This window comes from Tenrec ecaudatus, unplaced genomic scaffold (genome assembly GCF_050624435.1).
Source record: "Tenrec ecaudatus isolate mTenEca1 unplaced genomic scaffold, mTenEca1.hap1 Scaffold_548, whole genome shotgun sequence".
Classification (NCBI taxonomy): Eukaryota; Metazoa; Chordata; class Mammalia; order Afrosoricida; family Tenrecidae; genus Tenrec; species Tenrec ecaudatus.
The window spans coordinates 1,580,235-1,607,451 of NW_027459459.1; the positions used below are offsets into that span (position 1 = coordinate 1,580,235).

At 45.2% G+C, this 27,217-nt stretch overlaps 1 protein-coding gene across 1 annotated transcript; it reads left to right on the forward strand.

The window, feature by feature from the left end:
- Nucleotides 1-11,978: 11,978 nt before the first annotated feature.
- On the forward strand, nt 11,979-12,909 carry LOC142436715 (gamma-interferon-inducible-lysosomal thiol reductase-like). Its single transcript, XM_075540190.1, has one exon. The coding sequence runs from the start codon at nt 11,979-11,981 to the stop codon at nt 12,723-12,725; it is 747 nt and encodes a 248-aa protein (XP_075396305.1). The 3' UTR covers nt 12,726-12,909.
- The last annotated feature ends 14,308 nt before the right edge of the window (nt 12,910-27,217 follow it).

A 27,217-nucleotide genomic window follows, 5' to 3' on the forward strand; every position in this document is an offset into this window, starting at 1 on the left:
GCCCTTAGGCTTAGGGAGCCCCAGGACTGAGGCGCCCCGGCCTTTAGGCTTTGGGAGCTCCAGGCCTGGGGAGCCCCAGCACTTAGGCTTAGGGATCCCGAGGCCTCAGGCGCCCCAGCCCTTAGGCTTAGGGAGCCCCAGGCCCGGGGCGCCCAAGCCCTTAGGCTTTGGGAGCCCCAGGCCTGGGACGCCCCAGCCCTTAGGCTTTGGGAACCCCAGGGCTGGGGCGACCCAGCCCTTAGTCTTTGGGATCTCCTGGCCTGGGCCGCCCCAGCCCTTAAACTTAGGGAGCCCCATCCTGGGGCGCCCCAGCCCTTAGGATTAGGGTGCCCCAGGCCTGGGGCGCCGCAGCCCTTAGGCTTAGGGAGCCCCAGACCTGGGGCGCCCATCCCTTAGGCTTAGTTAGCCCCAGTCCTGGGGTGCCCCAGCCCTTAGGCTTTGGGAGACCCAGGCCTAGGGCGCCCCAGCCCTTAGGCTTAGGTAGCCTCAGGCCTGGGGCGCCCCAGCCCTAAGGCTTACGGAGCCCCTGGCATGGGGCACCCCAGCCCTTAGGCTGTGGGAGCCCCAGGCCTGGGGCGCCCCAGCCCTTAGGCTTAGGGAGCCCCAGGCGTAGGGCGCCCCAGCCATTAGGCTTTGGGAGACCCAGGCCAGGGACGCCCAAGCCCATAGGTTTTGGGAGCGCCAGGCCTGAGGCGCCGCCGCCATTAGGCTTAGGGAGCCCCAGGTCTGGGGCGCCCCAGCCCTTAGGCTTTGTGAGCCCCAGGCCTGGGACTCCTCATTCCTTGGGCTTTGGGAGCCCCAGGCCTCGGGCGCCCCAGCCCTTGGGCATAGAGAGTCCCAGGCCTGGGGTGCCCAGCCCTTAGGCTTCGGGAGCCCCAGGCCTGGGGTGCCCCCGCCCTTACGCTTTGGGAGCCCCAGACTTGGGGCTCCCCTGCCCTTAGGCTTAGGGAGCCCCAGGCCAGGTGAGCCCCAGCTCTTTAACTAAGGGAGCCCCTGGCCTGGGGCGCCCCAACACTTAGGCTTAGGGAGCCCCAGGCCTGGGGTGCCCCAGCCCTTAGGCTTAGGGAGCCCCACCCTGGGGCGCCCCAGCCCTTCGGCTTAGGGAGCCCCAGGTCTGGGGTGCCCCAGCCCTTAGGATTTGGGAGCCCGAGGCCGTGGCGCCCAAGCCCTTAGGCTTTGGGAGCCCCAGACCTGGGTTGCTCCAGCCCTTAGGCATTGGGAGCCCAAGGACTGGGGCGCCCCAGCCCTTACGCTTTGGGAGCACCAGGAGTGGGATGCCCCAGCCCATAGGTTTTGGGAGCCCCAGCCCTGGGGTGCCCCAGCCCTTAGGCTTAAGTAGCCCCAGCCCTGGGGCGCCCCAGCCCTTAGGCTTTGGGAGCCCAAGGCCTGGGGCTCCCCAGCCCTTAGGCTTTGGGAGTCCCGGCCTATGGAGCCCCAGCCCTTAGGCTTTGGGAGCACCAGGACTGGGACACCCCAGCCCATAGGTTTTGGGAGCCCCAGGCCCGGGGGCGCGCCAGCCCTTAGGCTTAAGTAGCCCCAGACCTGGGGCGCCCCAACCCTTAGGCTTTGGAACCCCAGGCCTGGGGCCCCCCAGCCTTAAGGCTTAGGGAGCCCCAGGCCTGGGGCGCCCCAGCCCTTAGGCTTAGGGAGCCCCAGGCCTGGGGCGCCCCAGCCCTTAGGCTTTGGGAGCGCCAGGCCTGTGGCGCCGCAGCCCTTAGGATTTAGGAGCCCAGGCCTGCGGCGCCCTAACCCTTAAGCTTTTGGAGCCCCAGGCCTGGGGCTCCCCAGCCCTTAGGCTTAGGGAGCCCCAGGCCTGGGGCTCCCCAGCCATTAGGCTTTGGGAGCCCCAGGCAAGGGACGCCCAAGCCCATAGGTTTTGGGAGCGCCAGGCCTGGGGCGCCCCCGCCATTAGCCTTAGGGAGCCCCAGGCCTGGTGAGCCCTTACTCTTAGGCTTAGGGAGCCCCAGGCCAGGGTCGCCCCAGCCCTTAGGCTTATTGAGCCCCAGACCTGGGGCGCCCCAGCAAGTAAGCTACGGAGCCCTGGCCTGGGTCGCCCCAGCCCTTAGGTTTAGAAAGCCCCAGACCTGGGGCGACCCAGCAATTAGGCTTAGGGAGCCCCAGGCCTGGGGTGCCCCAGCCCATAGGATTAGGGATGCCCAGGCCTGGGGTGCCCCAGCCCTTAGGTTTTGGGAACCCCAGTCCTGGGGCACCCCAGCCCTTAGGATTTGGGAGCCCCAGGCCAGGGGCGCCCCAGCCCTTAGGCTTAGGGAGCCCCAGGCCCGTCGCCCCAGCCTTTAAGCTTTGGGAGCCCCAAGCCTGGGGCGCCCCAGCCCTTAGGCTTAGGGAGCCCCAGGGCTGAGGCGCCCCGGCCTTTAGGCTTTGGGAGCTCCAGGCCTGGGGCGCCCCAGCACTTAGGCTTAGGGATCCCGAGGCCTCAGGCGCTCCAGCCCTTAGGCTTAGGGAGCCCCAGGCCTGGGGCGCCCAAGCCCTTAGGCTTTGGGAGCCCCAGGCCTGGGACGCCCCAGCCCTTAGGCTTTGGGAACCCCAGGGCTGGGGCGACCCAGCCCTTAGTCTTTGGGATCTCCTGGCCTGGGCCGCCCCAGCCCTTAAACTTAGGGAGCCCCATCCTGGGGCGCCCCAGCCCTTAGGATTAGGGTGCCCCAGGCCTGGGGCACCGCAGCCCTTAGGCTTAGGTAGCCTCAGGCCTAGGCGCCCCAGCCCTAAGGCTTAGGGAGCCCCTGGCATGGGGCACCCCAGCCATTAGGCTTTGGGAGCCCCAGGCCAGGGACGCCCAAGCCCATAGGTTTTGGGAGCGCCAGGCCTGAGGCGCCGCCTCCATTAGGCTTAGGGAGCCCCAGGTCTGGGGCGCCCCAGCCCTTAGGCTTTGTGAGCCCCAGGCCTGGGACTCCTCACTCCTTGGGCTTTGGGATCCCCAGGCCTCGGGCGCCCCAGCCCTTGGGCTTAGAGAGTCCCAGGCCTGGGGTGCCCAGCCCTTTGGCTTCGGGAGGCCCAGGCCTGGGGCGCCCCCGCCCTTACGCTTTGGGAGCCCCAGACTTGGGGCTCCCATGCCCTTAGGCTTAGGGAGCCCCAGGCCAGGTGAGCCCCAGCTCTTTAACTAAGGGAGCCCCTGGCCTGGGGCGCCCCAACACTTAGGCTTAGGGAGCCCCAGGCCTGGGGTGCCCCAGCCCTTAGGCTTAGGGAGCCCCACCCTGGGGCACCCCAGCCCTTCGGCTTAGGGAGCCCCAGGCCTGGGGTGCCCCAGCCCTTAGGATTTGGGAGCCCGAGGCCGTGGCGCCCAAGCCCTTAGGCTTTGGGAGCCCCAGACCTGGGTTGCTCCAGCCCTTAGGCATTGGGAGCCCAAGGACTGGGGCGCCCCAGCCCTTACGCTTTCGGAGCACCAGGAGTGGGATGCCCCAGCCCATAGGTTTTGGGAGCCCCAGCCCTGGGGCGCCCCAGCACTTAGGCTTAAGTAGCCCCAGCCCTGGGGCGCCCCAGCCCTTAGGCTTTGGAACCCCAGGCCTGGGGCGCCCCAGCCTTAAGGCTTAGGGAGCCCCAGGCCTGGGGCGCCCCAGCCCTTAGGCTTTGGGAGCGCCAGGCCTGTTGCGCACCAGCCCTTAGGATTTGGGAGCCCCAGGCCTGCGATGCCACAACCCTTAAGCTTTTGGAGCCCCAGGCATGGGCGCCCCAGCCCTTAGTTTTAGGGAGCCCCAGGCCTGGGGCGCCCCAGCCATTAGGCTTTGGGAGCCCCAGGCCAGGGACACCAAGCCCATAGGTTTTGGGAGCGCCAGGCCTGGGGCGCCCCCGCCATTAGGCGTAGGGAGCCCCAAGCCTGGTCAGCCCCAGCTCTTAGACTTAGGGAGCCCCAGGCCAGGGTCGCCCCAGCCCTTAGGCTTATTGAGCCGCAGACCTCGGGCGCCCCAGCAATTAGGCTTAGGGAGCCCCAGGCCTGGGTTGCCCCAGCCATTAGGCTTAGAAAGCCCCAGACCTGGGGCGCCCCAGCAATTAGGCTTAGGGTGCCCCAGGTCTGGGGCGCCCCAGCCCTTAGGCTTTGGGAACCCCAGTGTTGGGGCGCCCCAGCTCTTAGGCTTGGGGAACCCCAGGCCTGTGGCGCTCCAGCCCTTAGGCTTAGGGAGCCCCAGGCCTGGGTCGCCCCAGCCCTTAGGCTTTGGGAGCTCCAAGCCTGGGGCGCCCCAGTCCTTAGGCTTAGGGAGCCCCAGGCCTGAGGCACCCCAGCCTTTAGGCTTTGGGAGCCCCAGACCTGGGGCGCCCCAGCCCTTAGGCTTTGGGTGCCCCAGGCCTGGGGTGCCGCAGCCCTTAGGCTTTGGGAGCCCCAGGCTTAGGGCGCCCCAGCCCTTAGGCTTAGGGAGCCTCAGGCCAGGGGCAGCCCAGCCTTAAGGCTTAGGGAGCTCCAGGCCTGGGGCACCCCAGCCCTTAGGCTTAGGGAGCCCCAGGCCTGGGGCGCCCCAGCCTTTAGGCTTTGGGAGCCCCAGGCCTGGGGCGCCGCAGCTCTTAGGCTTAGTGAGCCCCAGCCCTTAGGCTTAGGGTGCCCCAGGCCTGGGACGCCTCAGCCCTTGGGCTTTGGGAGCCCCAGGCCTGGGGCGCCCCAGCCCTTAGGCTTTGGGAGCCCCAGGCCTGGCGCGCCCCAGCCCTTAGGCTTACAGAGCCCCAGACCTGGTGCGCCCCAGCATTTAGGCTTAGGGAGCCCCAGGCCTGGGGCGCCCCAGGCCTTAGGCTTAGAGAGCCCCAGACATGCGGCGCCCCAGCAATTAGGCTTAGGCAGTCCCAGGCCTGGGGCGCCCCAGCCATTAGACTTATGGAGCCCCAGGCCTGAGGCGCCCCAGCCCTTAGGTTTGTGAGCCCCAGGCCTGGGACTCCTCATTCCTTGGGCTTTGGGAGCCCCAGGCCTTGGGCGCCCCAGCCCTTGGGCTTAGAGAGTCTCTAGCCTGGGGTGCCCCAGCCCTTAGGCTTTGGGAGCCCCAGGACTGGGGCGCCCCCCCCCTTATGCTTTGGGAGCCCCAGGCTTGGGGCTCCCCTGCCCTTAGGCTTAGGGAGCCCCAGGCCAGGTGAGCCCCAGCTCTTTAACTTAGGGAGCCCCAGGCCTGGGGTGCCCCAGCGCTTAGGCTTAGGGAGCCCCACCCTGGGGCGCCCCAGCCCTTAGGCTTTGGGAGCCCCAGCCCTGGGGCGCCCCAGCCCTTAGGCTTTGGGAGCTTGAGGCTGTGGCGCCCAAGGCCTTAGGCTTTGGGAGCCCCAGGCCTGGGGCGCCCCAGCCCTTAGGAGTTGGGAGCCCAAGGCTTTGGAACCCCAGGCCTAGGGCACCCAGCCTTAAGGATTAGGGAGCCCCAGGCCTGGGACGGCCCAGCCCTTAGGCTTAGGGAGCCTCAGGCCTGGGCGCCGCAGCCTTAGTTAGCCACAGTCCTGGGGCGCTCCAGCCCTTAGGCTTTGGGAGCCCCAGGCCTAGGGCGCCCCAGCCCTTAGGTTTATGGAGCCTCAGGCACAAGAGTAGGTACCCTCCCCAGGGTGCTGCGGGGACCTTGTTGGCCGCGGCTCTGAGCCTGAGTGGAGGACAGGTGCAATTGCCCCCTGCAGTTTCGCGCCAAGCTGCTGCTGTCCGCCCGGTTCTGGGCTCTGAGCGGGGCGGAGGATGAGCACCATTGTCCCCTGTGCTCTCGCGCCAAGCCGCCGCTATCTGCGCGGTTTTGAGCTCTGAGCCGGGGTGGAGGATGGGCACCATTGTCCCCTGCAGTTTCACGCTGCTGTTTGCGTGGCTGTCTAAGGGGCCTTCCTGGGCCTGCTCACAGCCCGGGCAGATCAAACATTCCATCTGCAGCGGAGCCTGGGACTCGACTTTGCAGTCCCTGCGGAGCCGTTGGTGAGCTCCAGCCGACTCTCACCACCTGGGGGCCCTGTGGGGTACCCAGTGCCAGACCTAAGCCTGCCGCAGCCCTCCCCAGCCACCACAGGAGATGGGCACGGGGCCTGTGCCTCCACACAGTACCCTTAGCTGCCCTAGCACTTCCCAGCTAGAACACGAGGACCGCCAGTGGGGAGCGGCCGGACCTGGGAGGTCTTGCTGAGCTGAAGAGCATTCCCAACAACACATAGATCAGCACCACATCGTGGGACAATACGAACTCAGCCACTTCTGCGCTCTATTAGGCATCACCAGCGCTTAGAGGGAAAGGGGGAAATTTTCAGACATACACATCCACACATCCTCCATCTAGCATAGGTTTTTGTGTGTGTGCGTGTGTTTTTTCCTTTGTTGTGTTTATGGTTTTTTTTATTCCTTCTTCCCTTTCTTTTACTTTCTGTGCACAGACCTCCACTACCTTTACATGTTGTTGATTTTATCTCTTTAATATCCTCTTTAACCTCTTCTCTGCACACTTCACTGCCAATCTCAGGCCATACTTTCATAAAGGGGTGTTGATATAGTTAAGGTTCATTGTGCTAACCTGGCCAATAAACACATGTAGGATTAATTGAAGGGTGGATAGCTAAATGGGTCGGTGAGCCTAACCCTTTTCAGGTCTCTGGTCTATTGTTCTCTGATGGTCGGACCAGTGTGCGACTGCTTTACTTGAGATGACTCTCTTCCTGAGAGACATTCCTAAGTAGAAGCCACATGGACTTACCCTGATGCAGCCCTGGGTGCTGGAGAAGCTGCAATGGAGACCTCTGCCAACGCTGAGATGCTTACACCGCCACTGGATTCAAAGACTTTTTACCTCCTGGCCTTTTATCCTCTTGCATTTGGCGTCATTGTGTGTTCTGTGAGTTTGAGGACAACTTTGTAGATCAGTGTCGGACATATGGGCTAAGTCAGACTTATGGGTTTGGACTGGACTAGGTTGGATGCTTTCTGAATGTATACTTACCATATAAATAAAACTCTCTTACACATATGAGTTTCTGTGGGTTTGTTTCTCTAGTTTACCCAGACTGACACAGGTGTGTTAAGAAGAATTCTGAAGGCCTCATCTGTGCTACAATAAATTAGCAGTGACTGTCATGGGTGTAAAAGTGAGAAATAGCACTAAATCTGTGTGTTAGTGTGGGTACTTTAGAGAAACAGATCCACAGAAACTCATGTGTAAGAGAGTTTTATTTAAAGGTTGAGTGCATATTAAGAAAACATCCCAACCCAGTGATGCCCAATCCCACAAGTCCAACATTAACCCATATGTCCAACACCAATCCACAAAGTCCTCCTCCATCTCACAAAACACACACTATGATGCCAACTGCAGGGGGAAAGCAAAATTAGTGAACGTGTAAACATCTCAGCACTGACAGGGGTCTCCACATGGCTGCTCCAGCACCCAGGGCTGCATCAGGGTTATGTCTATGCAGATTCTCCTTGGGGGTGTCTTGCAGGAAGTGGGCTTTGCCAGCTGAAGCAGGGAACTGGCTAAGGCAGCTGAATCCTGGTCCGATCATTACAAAACAAGAGACCTGAGAACACAAGGCGCGGCTCTCCGAGCCATTTATCCCTCCGCCCTTCAATTAACCCCACATGTGTTTATTGGCCAGCTTGGCACAATGAACTAACTACCTCAGCCTGCATGCTACATTCCTGAATTAAAGTATAGACTGGGAATTGTCAGCAGACAATACCTTAGCATCTCATTAAAACATGTTAAAATTGGAGTGTTGTAAGCTGAAAGTGTTCAGTAGATAACTGGGCAGAAGAACTCAGAAGATAACTCAGTACGGAAGTTTTTCTACAATGACCCAGATAGTAAATACTTCAGATACACTGTAAGCAGTAAAGTCTCTGTCCTACATACTCAACTTTGCTATTGTAATATTTTGTTGACAATCATTGAATGAATGAGTATGGTTGTGTGCCAATAAAACTATTTAAATAGAACATATGACAACCTAGATCTGACATGTGAGCTATAGTGTGCTGACCATTGATTTTACATACACACACCAAGTCAGGGGATGTACTATAGTATAATTGGCATGAGAGAATACTTGCATTTGAGTCCCTGCTTGGTACCCATTAACTTTGCAAACTTTCGTCTTAAAGATACCAATATCTCAGTATCTAAAGTCACTGAAACTTTCTTGACGCAATTTGCTTCTCCGTAAAATGGAGAATTAAGGTAAACTTTGCTGTACATGGTTGTCAACCGCTTGTACGTTGTCTTTGGTAAATTGTCTGTTCATGCCTTGTGCCCATTTTTTTTGTTTTTTTATTGTATTTTTCTCATTAAGATATAGTTTTCTATAGATTTTAGAGATTAGCCCTTTATCTGATTATTACTGGTTTTTAATTTTTCTAATCTGTGAGTTCTCTGTTGATTCTATTGATGAAATTTTTTGTTGTGCATAAAATGCTGATCTGGTTTTCAACATTTTCTGCACATGTTTTATATTGGGGTTATAGTTTGTCATTGTGGGTAGCTCTCTTTAATTTTTGTTATGTTTTCTGTATATGTAATTGAAACCAAAGATTGACGAACCCCGACTTGCTCGGTGAATGCTGAGAAGATGTGGAAGTGCAGGTTGGGAAGACTTGGATCTGCAGTGAAGTGGCTTCTAGAATCTGGATAGACCTTGCAGAGCTTGGGTTGTGGCAGTTTCTCTAGAGCAGTGGTTCTCAACCTTCCTATTGCCGTGACTCTTTAATACAGTTCCTCATGTTGTGGTGACCACCCCCAACCATAATATTATCATTGCTACTTCATAACTGTAATTTTGCTAGTTATGAATTGGGCAACCCCTCTGAAAGGGTTGATTAACCCCCAAAGGGGTTGCAACCCACAGGTTGAGAACCACTGTCCTAGAGTATCAGAACAGACCATCTCCAAGTGGTTGAAAAATCAAAAGGACATTATGAGGTGAGACGGCTCAGTAGTGGGTGAGCCCTAGGATCCAAGACTCAAAGTACTAACACCTGCATATTCAGGGACTATGCCCAAATAACAATTGAGCTCAACATCTACAGGTCTCTCAGTAGGAGATGGTTTTGATGAATGCTCTAATTGGTTGCTTCTCTCTTCTCAATGCACTGGTTTGATCAACAATTACCAGGACACCCCTGGCAAATTGGGAACCAGCCTCAAGAGCAGGATTTTGGCTGAATCCAAAATTAATTGTTTGTATACTACGGCTCCTGTTGAGGCTAGGATGGTGCGGAATTGCCTGCCTACCAAGGTTTCACAGCAGGTGTGCGAGGAAAAAAATCAATGAGGATAAATCTGTGTTCAGAGTCACAAATATAAACAAATTAATAATAACACTATGTCTCGAAAGCAATAGTCCGTTTCCACACACTTGTGGAAAAAGGAGAACACAGCAAAAATAATTACACCACACGGATGTGTACTGGGAAGAGCTCCTGGAAGAGGAGAGGTCCACTAATCCTCCCAAGATAGAGATTACAGCAATGGTCCCCAGTTACTTTAGGCAACGGGAAGAAAAATTAGATAGACATAGTGAAGAGACACATACCATAATTCAAGAACTCAGATGTGCCTTGAGAGACTGTGCTGACAAAATGAATGAAAAATAGAAATAATACAATTTCAAACAGAAATACAAAAGGCAAACAGCAGAATACTAGAACTCAACACCATTGTGAAAGAATGAAAAAAATAATAAAAATATTGGAATAAAGAATTGGTGATCTTGAAGATGAATCTCTCCAGAACAAAACACAAGAAGAACAGGTTAGAAAAACAATAAAAAATACTGATGATAACCTAACAATACTATGGGACATAAACAAACGGAACAACATGTGCCCGATAAATGTCCCAGAACAGAAAGAAGAAATAACAACTACTGAGAAAATGGTTGATGAAATATTAAGAAATAACCTTCCTATCATCATGTTAGAACATAAAATAATTATGCAGGAAGTCCACAGAGCACCAAACAAAATTGATCCTAAAAGGAAATCTCCTCAACATATAATAATCAAACTTTCTAATATTACTGATATGGAAACAATGCTGAAAGCTGCATGGCAATAAAATAACAATTACCTACAAAGGTCAAGAAATCAGGATAAGTTCAGATTTTTCTACCTAAACGATTCGGGCAAGGAGGTAATGGAATGATATTTTCTAAAGACTGAAAAGAAAAAAATCACCAACCAAGAATCCCATATCTGGCAAAATTATCCTACAATTATGAGGGAGAAATAAAAACATTTACAGAAAAGGAAAAACTAAAGGAATATATAAAAACAGGACCATATACACAAAAGAAACAGTAAAAGGAATTCTATGGCCATAAAAGGTATAACAGACACCAACTTAGAAATATTAGAAAATAAATTATTAGGAAGAGTACATTCTACTGAAGCAATACTCAAAGTAAAATGGAACTAAATAAATTAAAATAAATCACAGAACATATGGCATTTAAGGGCTTCCACAATACAAGACTTGCATACTATATCTAGTTTCATCGTTCTTATTTTGTGCACTAGCAATACTGAAATGCATATGCCATTTTTTCTTGCCTTTTTGGGTTTGCTTTTTCTGTCCCTTTTACCTGAAATACTCTTCCTTCTCTTTCTATGCTCTTTCTTTCTTTTTCAATGTGGCTAATAACTCTGATTCCTCGCTCAAGATTCCACCCAGTCCTTTATCTAGAGAGCTTGCCACCTTCTCCTTCAAATTAGATTTTGCGCAGCAACACTCTCATAATATACTCTGCACACATGCCTCTGTCATTGCATTTCCATAATGCCTTTTTTCCCCTATTATCCTGTGTTCTTAGAGGACACAATCTATTTCATTTATCTTTGTATACTTACTACCATGTATTTCATCCTCTATAATGCTAGTTATTGTTTGTCAAGAAAAATCTGATTGTGTCACTTCCCTGATTAATGATTTTTTTCCCTTGGCTTCCCACTGCCTTTAAGATAAAGTCCAAACACAGGTTTTCTTTTAAATCATTATACTGGAGTCTCATACATTTATCATAATCCATACATACATCTATTGTGTCAAGCACATTTGTACATTTGTTGCCAACATCATTCTCAAAACATTTGCTTTCTACTTGAGCCCTTGGTATCAGCTCCTCATTTTTTCCCTCCCCCCCATCCTTCATGAACCCTTGATAATTTATAATTATTATTTTTTCATGTCTTACACTGTCCGACATCTCCCTTCACTCACTTTTCTATTGTCTGTCCCCCAGAGAGGGGGTTATATGTAGATCCTTGTGATCAGTTCCCCCTTTCTAGCCCACCTTCCCTTCACCCTCATAGTATCGCCACTCGCACCACAGGTCCTGAGGGGTTCATCTGTCCTGGATTCCCTGTGTTTCCAGTTCCTATCTGTACCAGTATACATCCTCTGGAATAGCTGGATGTGTAAGGTAGAATTGGGATCATGATAGTGGGGTGGTGGGGGGGGAAGGAAGTATTTAAAAACTAGAGGAAAGTTGTATGTTTCATCGTTGCTACACTGAACCCTCACTGGCTCGTCTCCTCCCCGAGAACTTTCTGTAAGGGGATGTCCAGTTGCCTACAGATGGGCTTTGGGTCCCCACTCCACACTCTGCACTCCCCTCATTCACAATGATATGATTTTTTTGTTCTTTGCTGCCTAATACCTGATCCCTTCGACACCTCATGATCACACAGACTGGTGTGCTTCTTCCATGTGGACTTTGTTGCTTCTCAGTTACATGGCTGCTTGTTTACCTTCTAGCCTTTAAGACCCCAGATGCTATATCTTTTGATAGCCGGGCACCACCAGCTTTCTTCACCACATTTGCTTATGCACCATTTTGTCTTCAGTGATCATGTCAGGAAGGTGAGCATCATGGAATGCCAGTTTAATAGAACAAAGCGTTCTTGCATTGAGGGAGTACTTGAGTGGAAGCCCAATGTCCATCTGCTACCTTAATACTAAGCCTATAAATATATGCACATAGATCTATTTCCCCATCATCATATAAAAATATATTTACACGCCGTGTTGTCCTGCTGCTCCGCCGCTATGCCTTTAATGTCGCTCCTGCCTTTGCTGCTGCTGCTGCTGCTGCTGCTGCTCCAGGGCCCCGCGGCAGCGCCTGCGTCCCGGCGGGGAGCGTTCCCTGAGGTGGCGGCCGCCTGCAAGGCCGGCATCCTGTGCCCAAAGGTGCCCGTCAATAACTGGGCCCCGCCACCTGTTAATGTCACCCTCTACTACGAGTCCCTGTGTGGTGGCTGCCGGGCATTCCTGATCCGAGAGCTCTTCCCCACGTGGTTGATGGTCCTGGACATCTTGAACGTCACGCTGGTGCCTTATGGGAACGCCCAGGAAAGGAATGTCAGCGGCAAGTGGGAGTTCCAGTGCCAGCACGGGGAGCGAGAGTGTTTCTTCAACAAGGTGGAGCCCTGCCTGCTGGACAAACTGGACAAGACCACAGCTCTTGTCACTATCGTCTGCTTAGAGGAAATGGATGACATGGAAGACAACCTGAAGCCGTGCCTGCAGATCTATGCCCCGGATGTGTCCTCAGACGCTGTCGTGGAGTGTGCAAAGGGGGACCGGGGCACACAGCTCATGCACACCAACGCCCAGCTGATGGATGCGCTGAAGCCTCCCCATAAATATGTGCCCTGGGCTGCCATCAATGGGACACCCATGGGTGAGCATGACAACCTGCTGAACCTTGTTTGCAAGTTATACCAGGGTGAGAAGCCGGATGTCTGCAATATTGGAGCCAAGTCCCTGCGGGAAGTCTGTTTCCAGAGACAGTAGTGAGAATCTGGCTGCCCCCCACCCCCAACACACACACACACACAGTGGTTTTCTGATTCCCAGCTCTCAGACCTGGATAACTCCTATGCCTCCTGAGAAGCCCTGTCTCAAAAATCCCACCTCAAGATCAAGAATCGCGTCCTTCTGAGAATGGTGCTAAACTGCAATGACTCAAATAAACTTCTGGCGGTTGTCCGTCATTTGACAAGTCAAAATATATTTACATAAATGCATGCCTGTATTTAGACTTCTATAAATGGACAGGTTTTTAAGGGTTTGGCCTTTATCTATTAAGTTTCCAGTCTCATCTCCTGCCACTGGTCCATATATACATTATGCCATAGCCATGATGAACTTTTGATAGCTCTTGACACAAGTTCCATTTTCTCAGTCTTCTAAGATCTCCTTTTCTCAGGCTTCTTCCCTGCATCTGCCTGGTTAACAATATTTCTTACCCATTAATAGTCAGCTCAAGCATGACAACCATCTAAATGTTTCGAAAAGGTTGCTTTTATCTCAGCACTTCCTAGAACCCTAGCTAGTTTCATTGCCTTTATTTATGTGCTTTCATTAGTACCTGGTGCCTGTTGCAATAATACTCGAGTATAAGCCGACCCGAATATCAGCCGAGGAACCTAATTTTACCACATAAACTGCATAAAATTGTGCTGAAAAACTCGGCTTATACAAGAGTACATAAGATAATCACATTACAGTCCTTTTATTTGTCTGTCTTTCCCACTTGATTATGAGTTTCTTGAAGCCAAGGATATAATATCAGTGATGTTATTTCTGTTTCTTTAGGGATTGACATATGGAACATATCCCTACCCCACCCTCCTACACATGCATTTTAAAAATAAATAAATGCTTTCTTGGCGTTATCATTGCTGACTTCTTTGCCTGGCATAGTCTGGTCAACCACTAAGTCACTATTGTCTCCTTAGCACCTAGCAGAATAGGTACTCACTAAATCTGAATGAGTGAAGAAATTAAAAAATGAGGTCAAGCTCAAATGCTCTTTCCCTGACCTCGTTCTTAGCAGCCCTAGGGTTAGCTGGCTGGTCTCCAACTCCAGCTCCTAGAGCATTTGTATTTCCTTCTCATAGAATACCTGTGAAAGTGAACTATTCCCATGTTTGTCTCTTTGCTAGGCTGTCCTTAAACAGGAATTTCATCTTATTCATCTTTATATCTCGAGCCCCTAGCACCGTATCAAGCATATAAGAAATGCGCAGAAAAATACAGAATGAATAAATAAGTCCTAGAAATGAATTCCTAGAAATATTTGAATGACTGCCATAAGACTGGGCAAAGTAGGTATGTGGCTGCGGAAGGAAGAAGAGCTCATAAGAGTAGTGGTGAAAGTCAAAGGGAGGAATACTTTTTAGCTCAGTGGAAGAAAGGATTTTGCTAATTTTCTTAATGAATTAGGATCAAATTGGAAGCACTGGGTAGAAGTGAGATCCCTGTAATAAAGAGGTGTTCAATCACCCCGTGGAGAATTCTTGGCAGTGATTTGGGAGAGGAAATTTCAATAGTAGAAAGGAAAGTGATGGTGATAAGTGATGCTCAGGGCTTCTTTATTAAACGGTTTCTCTCAGAACAGCCCTGGTTTGGAGAACTGCTTCTCCACAAACTAGACCATTATTAGTCACCCGGGGCACCTGGGGCTACTCACCATTTCTCCTTGAGGGCAGGAGTATGTTAACCATCCTCCTTAGCACTGTCATTACTAGCTAGTATATAGTAAAGCTCAGCAACGATTGGCTGAATTGTATATGATTATCCAGATATCAAAGACACTTCTCTTTCTACCTCGACAAATGCCTGTGGAATGAAGTTAATGAAAATTATATTTATGGAACAAAGTTTGACTCACGTCATTAATTATTATTCAATACTGAGTACATACTATAAGCAAGGCCACCTACTAGGTTTTGTGAGAAAGAAACAAGAGATTCTATCCCCCAGGGTTTCGTATTGTTGCACCAGAGAAAACCTATGGCCACAATAAGTATAGCACAAGGTAGAAAGTCCTTAGCACCGTGCGCGCAATGTACTAGCTACTTGCGGGAGGCTGAATACTGGCCTCCATGTCTTCATTTCCAGAGCCGGTGAATGTTACTTTATATGGCAAAAGGGGTTTTGCAAGTGTGCTTAAATTAAGGATCATGAGGTTTAGATATTATTTCAGATGACCTGGGTGAGACCTAATTGTAAAGTATCCTATAAGAGGGAGATTTGACACAGAGGAGAAGGTGGAAGCAAAGTCAGAGAAGATGCTCCATTGCTGGTTTTGCAATTGGAGAAAGGAGCAAGCCAAGGGCTGCAAGGAACACAGCTTTTAAAACCTGGGAAAGACAAGAAAACAAATTCTCTAGTCTCTGAAGGTAGCACAGCCTTGTAGGCATCTTGATTTTAGCCCTGCCAGACACATTTTAAACTTCTAGCTTCCAGAATTGTAAGAGAATATATTTATGTTGTTTTAAGTTATTTATTATAGCAGCAATAGGAAATTAATATGACACTCAATAAATATTTTTGAAGAAATGGGATTTTTAAAAGTTCTATAAAAGAAGTAAAGATACGAGGTTCCCTACACAGTAGGCGAGAGCCTAAAAGCCTCAAAAATGTTCCCAGTCCATACAACTAGTTTTCCCCTTAATCAAGTCAGCTAGGGGATTATAGTGGACTTCATAGTTTGCCCAAGGGGAGTGAGCGCAGCCAGTGTAGGTGGTGCTGCTACGGCACAGAACTGTCTGAGTGGAAAATTCGCCAGCCAAACCTACTATATGGATCACAATGAGTGCACATTCTGTTGTACATAGGCTGACCGGATGGCAGCTAGCAACAGCAGCTTGCCAATAATATTCCTGAAAACTGTTAGCCTCCTGTTGCCACTTTGGAAATCTACTTAGTGTTAGTTCTAGGACTCTCAGTTGCCTGAATGCTGTGCCAGCGAATTTCTTTTTTTACTGAGTTGCAATACCTATTTGCTTTAAACTGTTTAATGCTTTATTATATGAGGGGTAGTCCCCCAAACCCGGATTCTCTCCCCAAAGCTATGTATGTATGTATGTATGTATGTATGCATTTACAACATAACCGTATCACCTTCAAAGCACTCTCCATTACTCTTAATACATTTGTCAAATCTGAAATTCCATTCTTGGAAATATGTTTCAAACTCATCTGGATGGTTGACAGAACCTCTCTTGTTTTTTTCTTCACCTCTTCTAACGTCATCAAATCGCTGTCCTTTCATTTGCGGAAACAAAAGTTACATGGAGAGAGGTCAGGTGAGTAAGGTACGTGGGGCAAGAGGAATGCTGGTTTTTGCCCAAAACTGGCGCACTGAGATGGCTGCGTGAGCAGGTGCATTGTTGTGGTGGCAAAACCAGTTCCATCTGCCACAAATTAGGCCTTTTTTTGTTATGCAATCTTTTCAGAGCCTGTAAATAGAAAGGCTGATTAACAGTCTGACCTGGTGGAACAAACTCCAAATGCATTATCACCCCTCATATCACAACCTCTTTTTTGTAAAGTACCCACTCGTATAGTATTTTATGTTGTTTTCAAGTTTTCTCAAACATGTTGAAAACATAAGAGCCTTACAGACAAGGACCGGGATTTATATATATCTGTACCTTCCACAGAGGAGTCCTGGTGGCGCAGTATATATGCATTGGGACACTATCCGAAAGGTAAGCAGTGTGAAATCATCAGCTGCTCTGGGGAGAAAGCTGAGGTTTGCTGCTCCTGTAAAGAGTTACAGTCTTGGAAGCCACAGGGGTAGTTCTACCCTCTACCCTATAGGGTCACAATTAGCTGCAATTGACTCAAGGGTGGTGAGTGTAGTTTGGTATCTTTCATAATACTAGTTATTCCAGAGGTGCTCACTAAATATTTATTTATTGCTAATAATCAAGAAGCTGGGTACAGGGAGTAGAGGAGTGCTATTTTGTGTTTCTATTTTTAGGCCATAACTAACTAGATGACCAACTTTACTCAGCAATCAAACATGAATTGCTATCTCTAATATGGGCTAGGCCTATATTTTATACAGTCAATGTATACACAAGTAAAACAAATAAAATTTGGTCTCTATTACTGAAGGCTTGAATGACAAAGGCTGATTAATTAACACACTAAAATATAACATGATATACTATTGGTAAAGCCAGACACTCCTAAACGAAATGAAAGCAATTAACTCTGTCTATGAAAGACAGGAACCAATACAAAGGTGACAAGTAAGTTGTACTGTGAAAGAAAATCAGCTGCCCAGAAAGAAAAGAGGCAGGTAGGGAAAAAGTCAGAAGACACAGAGGATTAGTATAATCCTCGAGCAAGGAGTGGTAGGTAGGTAGGAATGTTAGAAAGGCAAGTATTATCGATAGAACTGTGTCGGTCCAAAATACACATTGAATCATGTGAAAGTCTTAGCAAACAAAAAGAAATTAGGAGAGTACAACTGGACACAGAAGTAAAGCTCTCGCTATTTTCAGACGATATGATTTTATAGAGAGAAAACGCTAAGGACTCCACAAAAAGACTCTTGGAAACAATTGAGAGATTTTGTAAAGTAGCAGGATACAAGAATAACAAGCAGAAATTAACCGGATTCTTATATACCAGTGAAAGCTTCAAAAAAGACATGAAGAAAACAATACCATTTACAATAGTCACACAAAAGATATAATCCCTAGGAATAAATCTAAGCAAAGAAACAAAGGACCTATACAAAAAAAAATACTGAACGTTATTACAAGACACCAAAAGAGATCTACACAAATGGAAGACAATGCCATGTTCATGGTTAGGAAGACGTAATGTTGTGAAAATGTACTGCTGATTGCACAACACAATCTACAAATAAAATACAATTCCGATCCAATTCCTAACTTCATTCATTTAAAGAAATGGAAAAATTAGTTACCAACTTCATATGAAGAAGGAAGAAGCCCAGGGTAAGCAAAGAATTCTTGAAAATGAGGAACAAAGTAGGAAGTCTTGCACTACCTGACCTCAAAACTTACTACACAGTGACAGTAGTCAAAACAGCCTGGTACAGGTATACTGATAGATACATAGACCAATGTATGGATAGAAAGCCCAGAAATAAAAGTATCTACCTACAGGCAACTGATTTTCAACAAATAACCAAAGAATATTAAATGTCAAAGGGATACTCTCTTCAATGAATGGTACTTGATATATTGGCTCTCCATCTGCAGAAAAATGAAACAAGACCCATATCTTAGTCCATGTACAAAAATTAACTGGAGATGAAACAGAGACCTAAATGTAAATCTCAAAGCTGTAAGGATGATCAATGAGAAAATTGGGACAAACTTAAGGGCCCTATTGCAGGACATACACAGACTACCAAATATCATAAAGGAGGCACACATAATAGAAAACAAAATAGAATGAATAGAATATAATAGAAATAAAGATCTATTAAAAATAAAACACTTAAGCACATCAAATGACTTCATCAAAAGAATAAAATAAGAGCCCACAGATTGGGAAAAATTCTTTAGCAATGAAACAACAGACTAGGAATTAATTACAAAATCTACAGAATTCTGTAATATCTCAATAAGAAAGAATCAAATAATCCAATTAAAAGGTGGGCAAAGGACATGAATAGGCATTCATGGGAGACAACACGCTACACGTGGATAGCTAACAAACACATGAAGAAATGCTCACAAACACTAGCCATCCAGATGATGCAAATCAAACCGAGACACCACCTTACACCCACAACCATAGCCCAATTAAAAGATTTTAAATAGAAACAAAACAACAAATGCCGGAGAGTGTGTGGAGTGATTGAAAATACACTGTTGGTGGGCTTATAAATATGTACAACCATTGTGGAAAGCAATAGCTACTTAAAACAATTGGAAAGAGAAATCCCTTAAGACCCAGCAATACCTCTGCTGTACCTAAAGAAGAGACAAAATACAAACAAATGTATGCCCCCATGTTCGTCACAACACTGTTCACATATAACAAGATAGGAAAAGCAGCCCAAACATCCATCAGTAGAATGGATAAATAAACTCTGGTACATACACAAAACTGGTGAAACCACGAAACACTACATGACAAGGATGGGTCTAGAAACTATTATACTTAGTCAATCACAAAAGGACAAATACTAAGACAAAGGCAAGCACCTGTTCTCAGGTCATGTAATTTCTTATTTGGTCTCCCCCTCATGATCCACTTCTCCCCTCCTGTTTGTATATCTTAATAACCAATTCAACAAAGGAGGCCTCACCTCAGCTCGGGTCAGTTTCTGGAGTAGAGAGAGTGGAACAATCAGTCCCTGATTGTTACCCCAAATCAACAGACACTTCTACAAGGGTGCTCAATGAACCCCAATAGAAATTCAAGTGCAGAGGTGATGCTGATGGGGTGGCGGGGGTGGGGGGGACAGTGATCTTTGTCTCAGAGGAGGTGACTTCACATTGGCTGATGGATAAACTAGTCCTCAATTGGGAAAAATGCTTAATATTACTCCAACAGGAGAATACACCTGGTATTTATTGATTATGTTCTTAATTGGGTACTTTTGATCAAATTTCTATCTAGCCCTTGGTGACCCAGGCTGCATGCTATAGACAGCCTGGACTTTAGACTTTGTTCTTTCAAGGTGTTTCATAGGTTACGCCAAAAGAATCAGATTTGGAAATCCCACTAAGCAAACTGGACTTTACCTTTAATTCACCTGCAACAAATTAAAGGAACTGAAATAATCCTTTGGAATTAAGGCTGAAATTCCTTAGTGTGAGAATAAGTACATGAGTACTATCCTAAGGTTAGGGAATTGAAAATTATTGGACTTCGGTTAAAATCTCTTGCACAAAAATCTGCAACCTAAAACTACCACATAATTGCTTGTTTCATACTCTTTATTATGACATATATCCCAGCAGGCATAGTTCTGCCTTAGTGAGCGTTATTTAAAGTTGCATACAAGTGGTCTTCAAAAATTCATGAAAAATTTGTTATTATGAAAAAAAACTACACTGGTTTAAAAAAAGTTTACAGCAAAATATGCTGTTTTTATCACATATATGAACTAAGTTTTTATACCACGTATGAACAGGATCTAGATTGAGGCACTAAGTAGGTTAAAACATCAGTTTGAATAGAGCCCCTATCAGAGCAACATGAATTCTACTAAAATTGAAGCAAGAACAAACACCAAATTTATGGTAAAGTCTGAATGGAAGAATGGTGAAATCACTGCTATTTCACAAGAAGTTTACAGGGACAATGCTATGAAGAAATCAGCAATTTACAAATGGATAACTTGTTTTAAGAAAAATAAGATGATGCTGAGGATGAAGCCCACTGAAGTAGACCATCCATATCAAGTTTCGAAAAAACAATCTTGTTGGTACTCTAATTGAGAGTTGAGAAGACAAAGATTAACAGTAGAAACCATAGCCAACACCGCAGATTGTTTCAGTTGACACAATTCTGACTGAAAAATTAAAATGGAGCACATGCTCTGTTCAATGGGTGCCAAAACTATGTGTCCTGATCATAGAAAGAGGAACGCTTTCTGTGGAAATTTTAACCAGTTAAGAACCTGAAGCATTTCTTTGAAGAATTCTAATCAGAGATGAAACATGATTTTACTAGTATAATTCTGAAAACAATGTACACTCAAAGCAATGACTATCATGAGATGGAAGTGCTCTTGTCAAAGCAAAAGTGGACCAGTCATAAATTAAAGGTGATGGCAACAGTTTTTTGAGGATGCTCAAGACGTTTTGCTTGTTGACTTTCTGAAAAACCAGAGGGTGTTGAGAACATTAGCCAAAGCTTTGGCAGAAAAACATGCCCAGCAAGACTTCACCAGTCTCCGTCATCATAATGTTCCTGATTGTTCCTCTCATCAAACAAGGGCAATTTTCTGACAGGAAGCTACTTTATAGTCCTGGTTTGGCTTCTTCTAACTTCATTTTGTTTCCTATTCTTAAAAATATTTTAAAGGACATCCATTTTTCTTCAATTAAAATGTAAATCAGACAGCACTGACATAGTTAAATTCCCAACATCCTCAGTTGTTCAGATATGTACTAATTGGCTGGTATTATCATTTACAAAGGTGCTTTGATCTTGATGGATCCTATGTTGTGAAATAAACATTATACTTTCTCTTTATCTTCTAATTTCATTTTCCAAGAATGTTTGAAGCACCTTCATATTTTGTATTATTGCATTACCAATAAACCTGAATTCTCCCTTATGCAAAAGCCATCTCTTAATTAAAATGTTATACTGCAAAGAGTGTGTCTCAACTGGGGAATTACTTTATAAAACCCTATATTGTAAACAAAATAATGAACAGACTCAGTTTTTTGAAAAGTGTAGATCTGAAGAATTCCCAAGTCCTCATTTTCCTCTACCCATTCTTATACTGAAGAGAAAAACAGAATGCTAATAGTTCAGGGGGGAAAAAAATCTGGGATCGTTAAAATACATGAGTATACTACAATATCTAAAAGATCTGATATTTCTTTTCTAAAAATAGCCTGAGATGTAATTCACATACTACACTATTCACCCATTTAAAGTACACAATTCAGTGCCTCTAAGTATATTCACTGAGTCATGCAGACATTCATCAGCAAAATCAATTTTACAACATTTTCATCACCCTAAATAGAAATCCCAAATGCATCAGCAGTCACTATTTTCTACAACCACACCCAGCCCCTGAATACCACTAATTTTTGTCTTTGTAAATGTACCTAATCTGGACATTTCATACATTTGGAATCATTCAGTTTATGGTCCTTTGTGACTAGATTCTTTTTAGCATAATATTTAAAATATATTTAATAGTATTTTTCATAGCTTATATAGCAAAACAGGTTCCCATTGTCAATTTCCCCGCATAATATTCATTAACATTGGTTCAATTCTGCACATTGTATCAATAGTCTTAATTTTCCATTCTAGGGGTTCCACTGCCATTAGCTTAGTCACACTGCCCCACCATTCTCATCTTTGCTTTAAATTAACTGTGTTCATTTGGCCTCATACAGCTAATTTATTTAAAAGAGTACAGTACTCGAGAGTAACATTTTTGACTTTTTAGGATAACCTGTTATTTGGTTAAAAGATTGTTTCAGGAGTTAGTTTTGGGTCAAGGTTTAAGTTGTATTTCAGGGCAATATGCTCAGTGATTACTCCAGCCTCAATGGGTCTAGTAAATATGGATTTTTTTTTTAATTTAAAGTTCTGTTCCACATTTCTCTCCCTCTCTTTCAGGATCCATCTATTGTAACCCTGAATAGAACCTTTGGTAGTGGTTATTAGGCACCATCTAGTTCTTTTGGCGTCAGGGGAAAAGAGGCTGTGGTTTATGGAGACAATTAGTCCTACAGTTTGGTCCCTTCTCTGATTCTTAGGTTTCCTTCTTTCCCTTTTGTTCTAGATGAGTAGAGATAAATAGCTAAATCTTCGATGACTGATCACAAGCTTTTAAGAAATGTAAGCAATGAAATACAAAATATGGCTCTTCCACTTGGAATCTTTCTAATTGCAACTAAATCACTGAGTAACAGTATGCAAATTCGTAGTGTTTGTGGCCCACCAAGGGGATTCCATAGCTTGCCAATAATGTAAATAAGGTGCATGGTATCCAGAAGGAAACACTTCCCATTCCTGTACCATCCTTATAATTGTTCTTAAGTTTGAGACCCTTGTTGAGACCATTGTTCAATTCATCTCATCAAAAGTTTTATCCTTTTCCCAGCCCCTTCATTTTACCAGTCATGATGTCCTTCTCCAGAGGCTGGTCTCTCTTGATAACATGTTCAAAATACATGAGACAAAGTCTCACTATCCTTGCCTCTAAAGAGCATTTTGGTTGTACTTCTTCCAAGACAGATCTGTTTATAATTTTGGCAGTCCATGGTATAATTTCACCAATACTATAGTTCAAAGGTACTGAATTTCCTTTGGTCTTCCATATTCAAGTAAATTATATGGAACCTTCTACCTAACTGATCACTGAGAAAGGGCTACTAAAAACATTAAATGGGTAAGAGATGGTCTCTTCAGCAACTGGTGCTGGCAAAATTGTATTTCTACCTGTACAAAAATGGACCTATAACTCATGCAATATACAAAATAAACTCAAGATGTATTGAAGACCTAAATGTAAATCCAAGAATTATATAGATCATCGATGAGAAAATAAGGACACATGTAAGGGTCCTAATTTATTGCAGAAACATACTACCAACCATAAAGAAAGACAAACTAGGTAACTGGAATCTACTAAAAATAAAGCACTTGTGTGCAAACATTTTAATTAAAAGAATAAAATGAGAACCCAGAGACCAGGGTGGAAAATGGAAATGACACATTGGACAAAGGACTAATTTCGAAAATATTTAAGAAACCATTATCACCTAAACAAATAAAAGCCAAATAATTCCATTAAGAACAGGACAGACCCCATGGAAGTTACTTTATTATCTCTCAAAAAGCTGATAATACTACCACTAAAGCAGAACGGGGCTATATAAACACCTTAGAGAGTTGCTTAGCAGTATGGCAAGAGAGGATGGGAGGAAATGTGGCGCTAATAACAATGTTTACAATAAAGAAAAAATGTTCTAAAATTGATCGTAGTTACGAATGTACAACTCTTTAAATCTGATTAAACTATTGAATAGAATGTTATACAAATTATATGTAAAAAAAAAAAAGGTTTTATTAAAGGAAGGAAGAAAGGAAAGGAGGGAGGCATAGCACCTAGTGGGCATCTTTGGATTTTGGAAGCAACATGTCCCTCATTTGGGTTTGCTACTCTCGCCTAGATACACCGAGTGAGTTGAAGAGCTACCAGCTTTGAGTACAGCCCAGGAGCTGGATGTGCTCTAAACCAGTGCACACCCTCACGATTTGGAGCAAAACTCTGCAGTCCTCTGCTTCCAAAGTCTGTGAAAACTCTATGGAAAGCATACAACTATGTTGCTCAAAACAAACTATTGATAGCCCTGAGAAGAATGGGAATTATGCTTATGTACATGAATCAGGAGGCAGTTGTGTAAACAAAACAAGGGAATACTGCGTGGTTTAAAATCAGGAAAGGTGTGCATCAGGGTTACATACTTATTCATTCTGTATGCTGAGCAAATCATCAAAGAAGCTGGCTATATGAAGAAGGATGTGGTATCAGGATTGAAGGAAGGCTTAAATTAACACCGTGTGATATGCAGATGATACAGCCTGGCTTGCTGAAAGTGAGGAGGACTTCAAGCACTTGCTGATGAAGTTCATGGATTGAAGTAGTTACTGTGGATTACAGCTCAATGAAGAGAACACCAAAATCTTCACAACCAAACCAATAAGCAACGTCATGATAAATGAAGAAAAGGTTCAGGCTACCAAGGATTTCATTTTGCTTTGATGCACAATCAATGCTTATGAAAACAGCAGTCAAGAAATCAAATGCTGCACTGCATTAAGTAAATTAGCTACACAACACCTCTTGAAAGTGCTAAGAAGCAAGGATGTTACTTTGAGGACTAAGGTGCAGCTGACCCAAGCCATGGTATTTTCAATCACCTCATATGCATGTGAAAGTCAGACAATGAACATAGAAGATCAAAGAAAACTGAATGCATTTGAACTATGGTGTTGGTGAAGAATATTGAAAGTACCATGGACTACCAAAATAACAAACAGATCGGTCTTGAAGCAGTGAAGGGAGACGCCGGATAGGGCAAGATATGACAAAATAATAATCTATAAATTATCAAGGGCTCATGAGGGAGGGGGGAGTGGGGAGGGAGGGGGAAAAAAAGAGGACCTGATGCAGAGGGCTTAAGTGGAGAGCAAATGCTTTGAGAATGATGAAGGCAAAGAATGTAAAGATGTGCTTTATACAATTGATGTGTGTATATGTATGGATTGTGATAAGAGTTGTATGAGCCCCTAATAAAATGTTAAAAAAAAAAAAGAAGAAGTACGACCAGAATGCTCCTTAGAGGCAAGGATGGTGAGACTTCATCTTATACTTTAGATATATTATCAGGAGAGACCAGTCCCTGGAGAAGGACATCGTTCCTGACAAAGTAGAGAGGTAGGGGAAAAGAAGAATACTTTTGATGAGATGAAATTTGCACAGTGGCTGCAACAATGGGCTCAAACATAAGAACAATTGTGAGGATGCTGTAGAAATAGGAGATGGTTTCTTCTGTTCCACATAGGGTCACTATGAGATAGAGTGGACTCAACAGTAGCTAACAATAATGACAATAGCTACATCTCAACTTCGGTCTCCCTTGTAATATAGATATGCTTTATTTTTTAAGCAATGATTGGCTAAGGTAAATTATAGTTAGCAGCATGAAAATGAGCCAAAACTAACCAGTTTATATAGGGAAATTTCATGAATTGAATTATGTTCCCCCAAAATATGTCTCAACATAGCTAGGCCATGATACCTAGTCTTTTTTTTTTTAGGTTTTCTTAAGGATTCCATTTCTTTTATACATACATCAATTGTATAAAGCACATCCATACATTCCCTGCCCCAATCATTCTCAAGGCATTTGCTCTCCACTTAAGCCCCTTGCATTAGGTCCTCTTTATTTTCCCCTCCCTCCCTGCTCCCCCCTCCCTCATGTGCCCTTGGTAATTTATACATCGTTATTTTGTCCTATCTTGCCCTATCCGGAGTCTCCCTTCCCCCCTTCTCTGCTGTCCCTCTCCCAGGGAAGAGGTCACATGTGGATCCTTGTAATCAGTTCCCAATACCTAGTCTTGTGTCATTGTTCTCCAGGTTGTATCTGATATAATTATCCTCCACTTTTGTTAGTCATTTAAAATCATAACCTCTATACATTAATGAGGCATGATTAGTGTGAAGTATACCTAGAGTCACAGACTTGCTAGAGGGTGTGAGTCAGGTCCCTCCATTACTCAAATCACCAGTTGACTCAAGTCGCCACTCTGATTAAAGTCACACATTTTATCTTACAAGAAATGCATGGAAAGAAAAGCAAACTGAGAAAGATGGGCTTCACCACTGCCAAGAAAAAACAGCTAAGGGAAGAACGTGACCTTTAGATCCAGACTGTTTGCTGAGTACTTCCCTAGAACATGGGGATTACGACACCATGGGAAAGAATGAAAGCAAGACACTTGCAGATCTCTACTTAATACTAGCCCCACAGTTGAGACAAGGACCTTTCCTTAGGTGACATCCTGAATTCAGATTTCTAGCCTCCTTAACTGAAAAAAATGGATTTTTTTTGTTAAAGCAATTTTACTTGTATAGTTTCTGTTATAGCAGATTACTAAACAAGATTACTAAAACGGGAACTAAAATCACCATCTTGGGTTTGTTAGCACTATATTCTAACTGCCTGAGCTAAATAGCCACAGATATTGCCAGAAAGCAAACAAATCTTTCATCAGGAACAAAAATCCATTCAAGCATGTAATGTGAGGTAAATCATCCCACCTGAATGAACTGCATTCAATGTTGAGCCTTTTGGAAAATTATAATCTAATAGGGTAGAAAGACTTCTGACTTATCTGAACAGTTTTAAATTTTCCACAATTTGTATCATTCCTCCTAACAATTTTATTTCATTTGAATGATGCAAATTCCAAAGATTCACACCACATTTACTACAAAAGTAATATACATTTTAAAGAAAATTTTAGTAAATGTTGCCATTCTTTAAAATGAAGTACACCTGGAAGGGCAAACAGAAGTCTATAAAGTTAACAAGTGTTTAGTAAGTTCTTTATGAATGTACATCCTCTTATATAAATTTTACAGATAAGGAATCCTGGGCCAAGGCATTAATAAAAGCTTCAGAATCTTCAAGCTAACTCCTAGAGGAAGCTGTAATAATCCCTCAGAGACATTTTGTTAGTTGTCTGGAATAAAGTCCACAACTACCACTTGACTCATCCTGTATGTTTTGTTATTACTATTATTATAAAGCACATAAGTCAAAAGATTAGTTATTTCAGTTCTTCTCAATCTATACCTTACCCTGATTTGCTTCAAGTCTCCAGAAGAGTTTAAAGAGCCATTTTTACTAAAATTCAAAAGACCATATCTTTTTTTAGACTAAATTATATATGGCACGGAAAGTAAAGATTCACAGAAGAAAAATTCATTGAACTCTAACAAAGAATTTAGAAAGCTAATGTACCATACTAGCATTCCAACTAAATTAAGTAGTATCACTTGTATAAGAATCTGTGTCAGTATTGGATTTAAACATGTGAAACTATGCTTTAAAAAGAAAGCTGAATTTTTATCTCATAGTAAAGACAGGTTGGGATAAAAAATTAAATTTAGGTAAAGCTATGAAACAATATGTGACTTATCTAGTTGATATTTTCTTCTTTTTCTTTTAAGTTCTTATATTTAAATTCTGACACTAAAAATTAAGACTCTCACTATAGTTCAGATG

Bases quoted from the DNA above. Each gene is read 5' to 3' on its own strand.
- LOC142436715 (XM_075540190.1), top strand. From the start codon at position 11,979: ATGCCTTTAATGTCGCTCCTGCCTTTGCTGCTGCTGCTGCTGCTGCTG.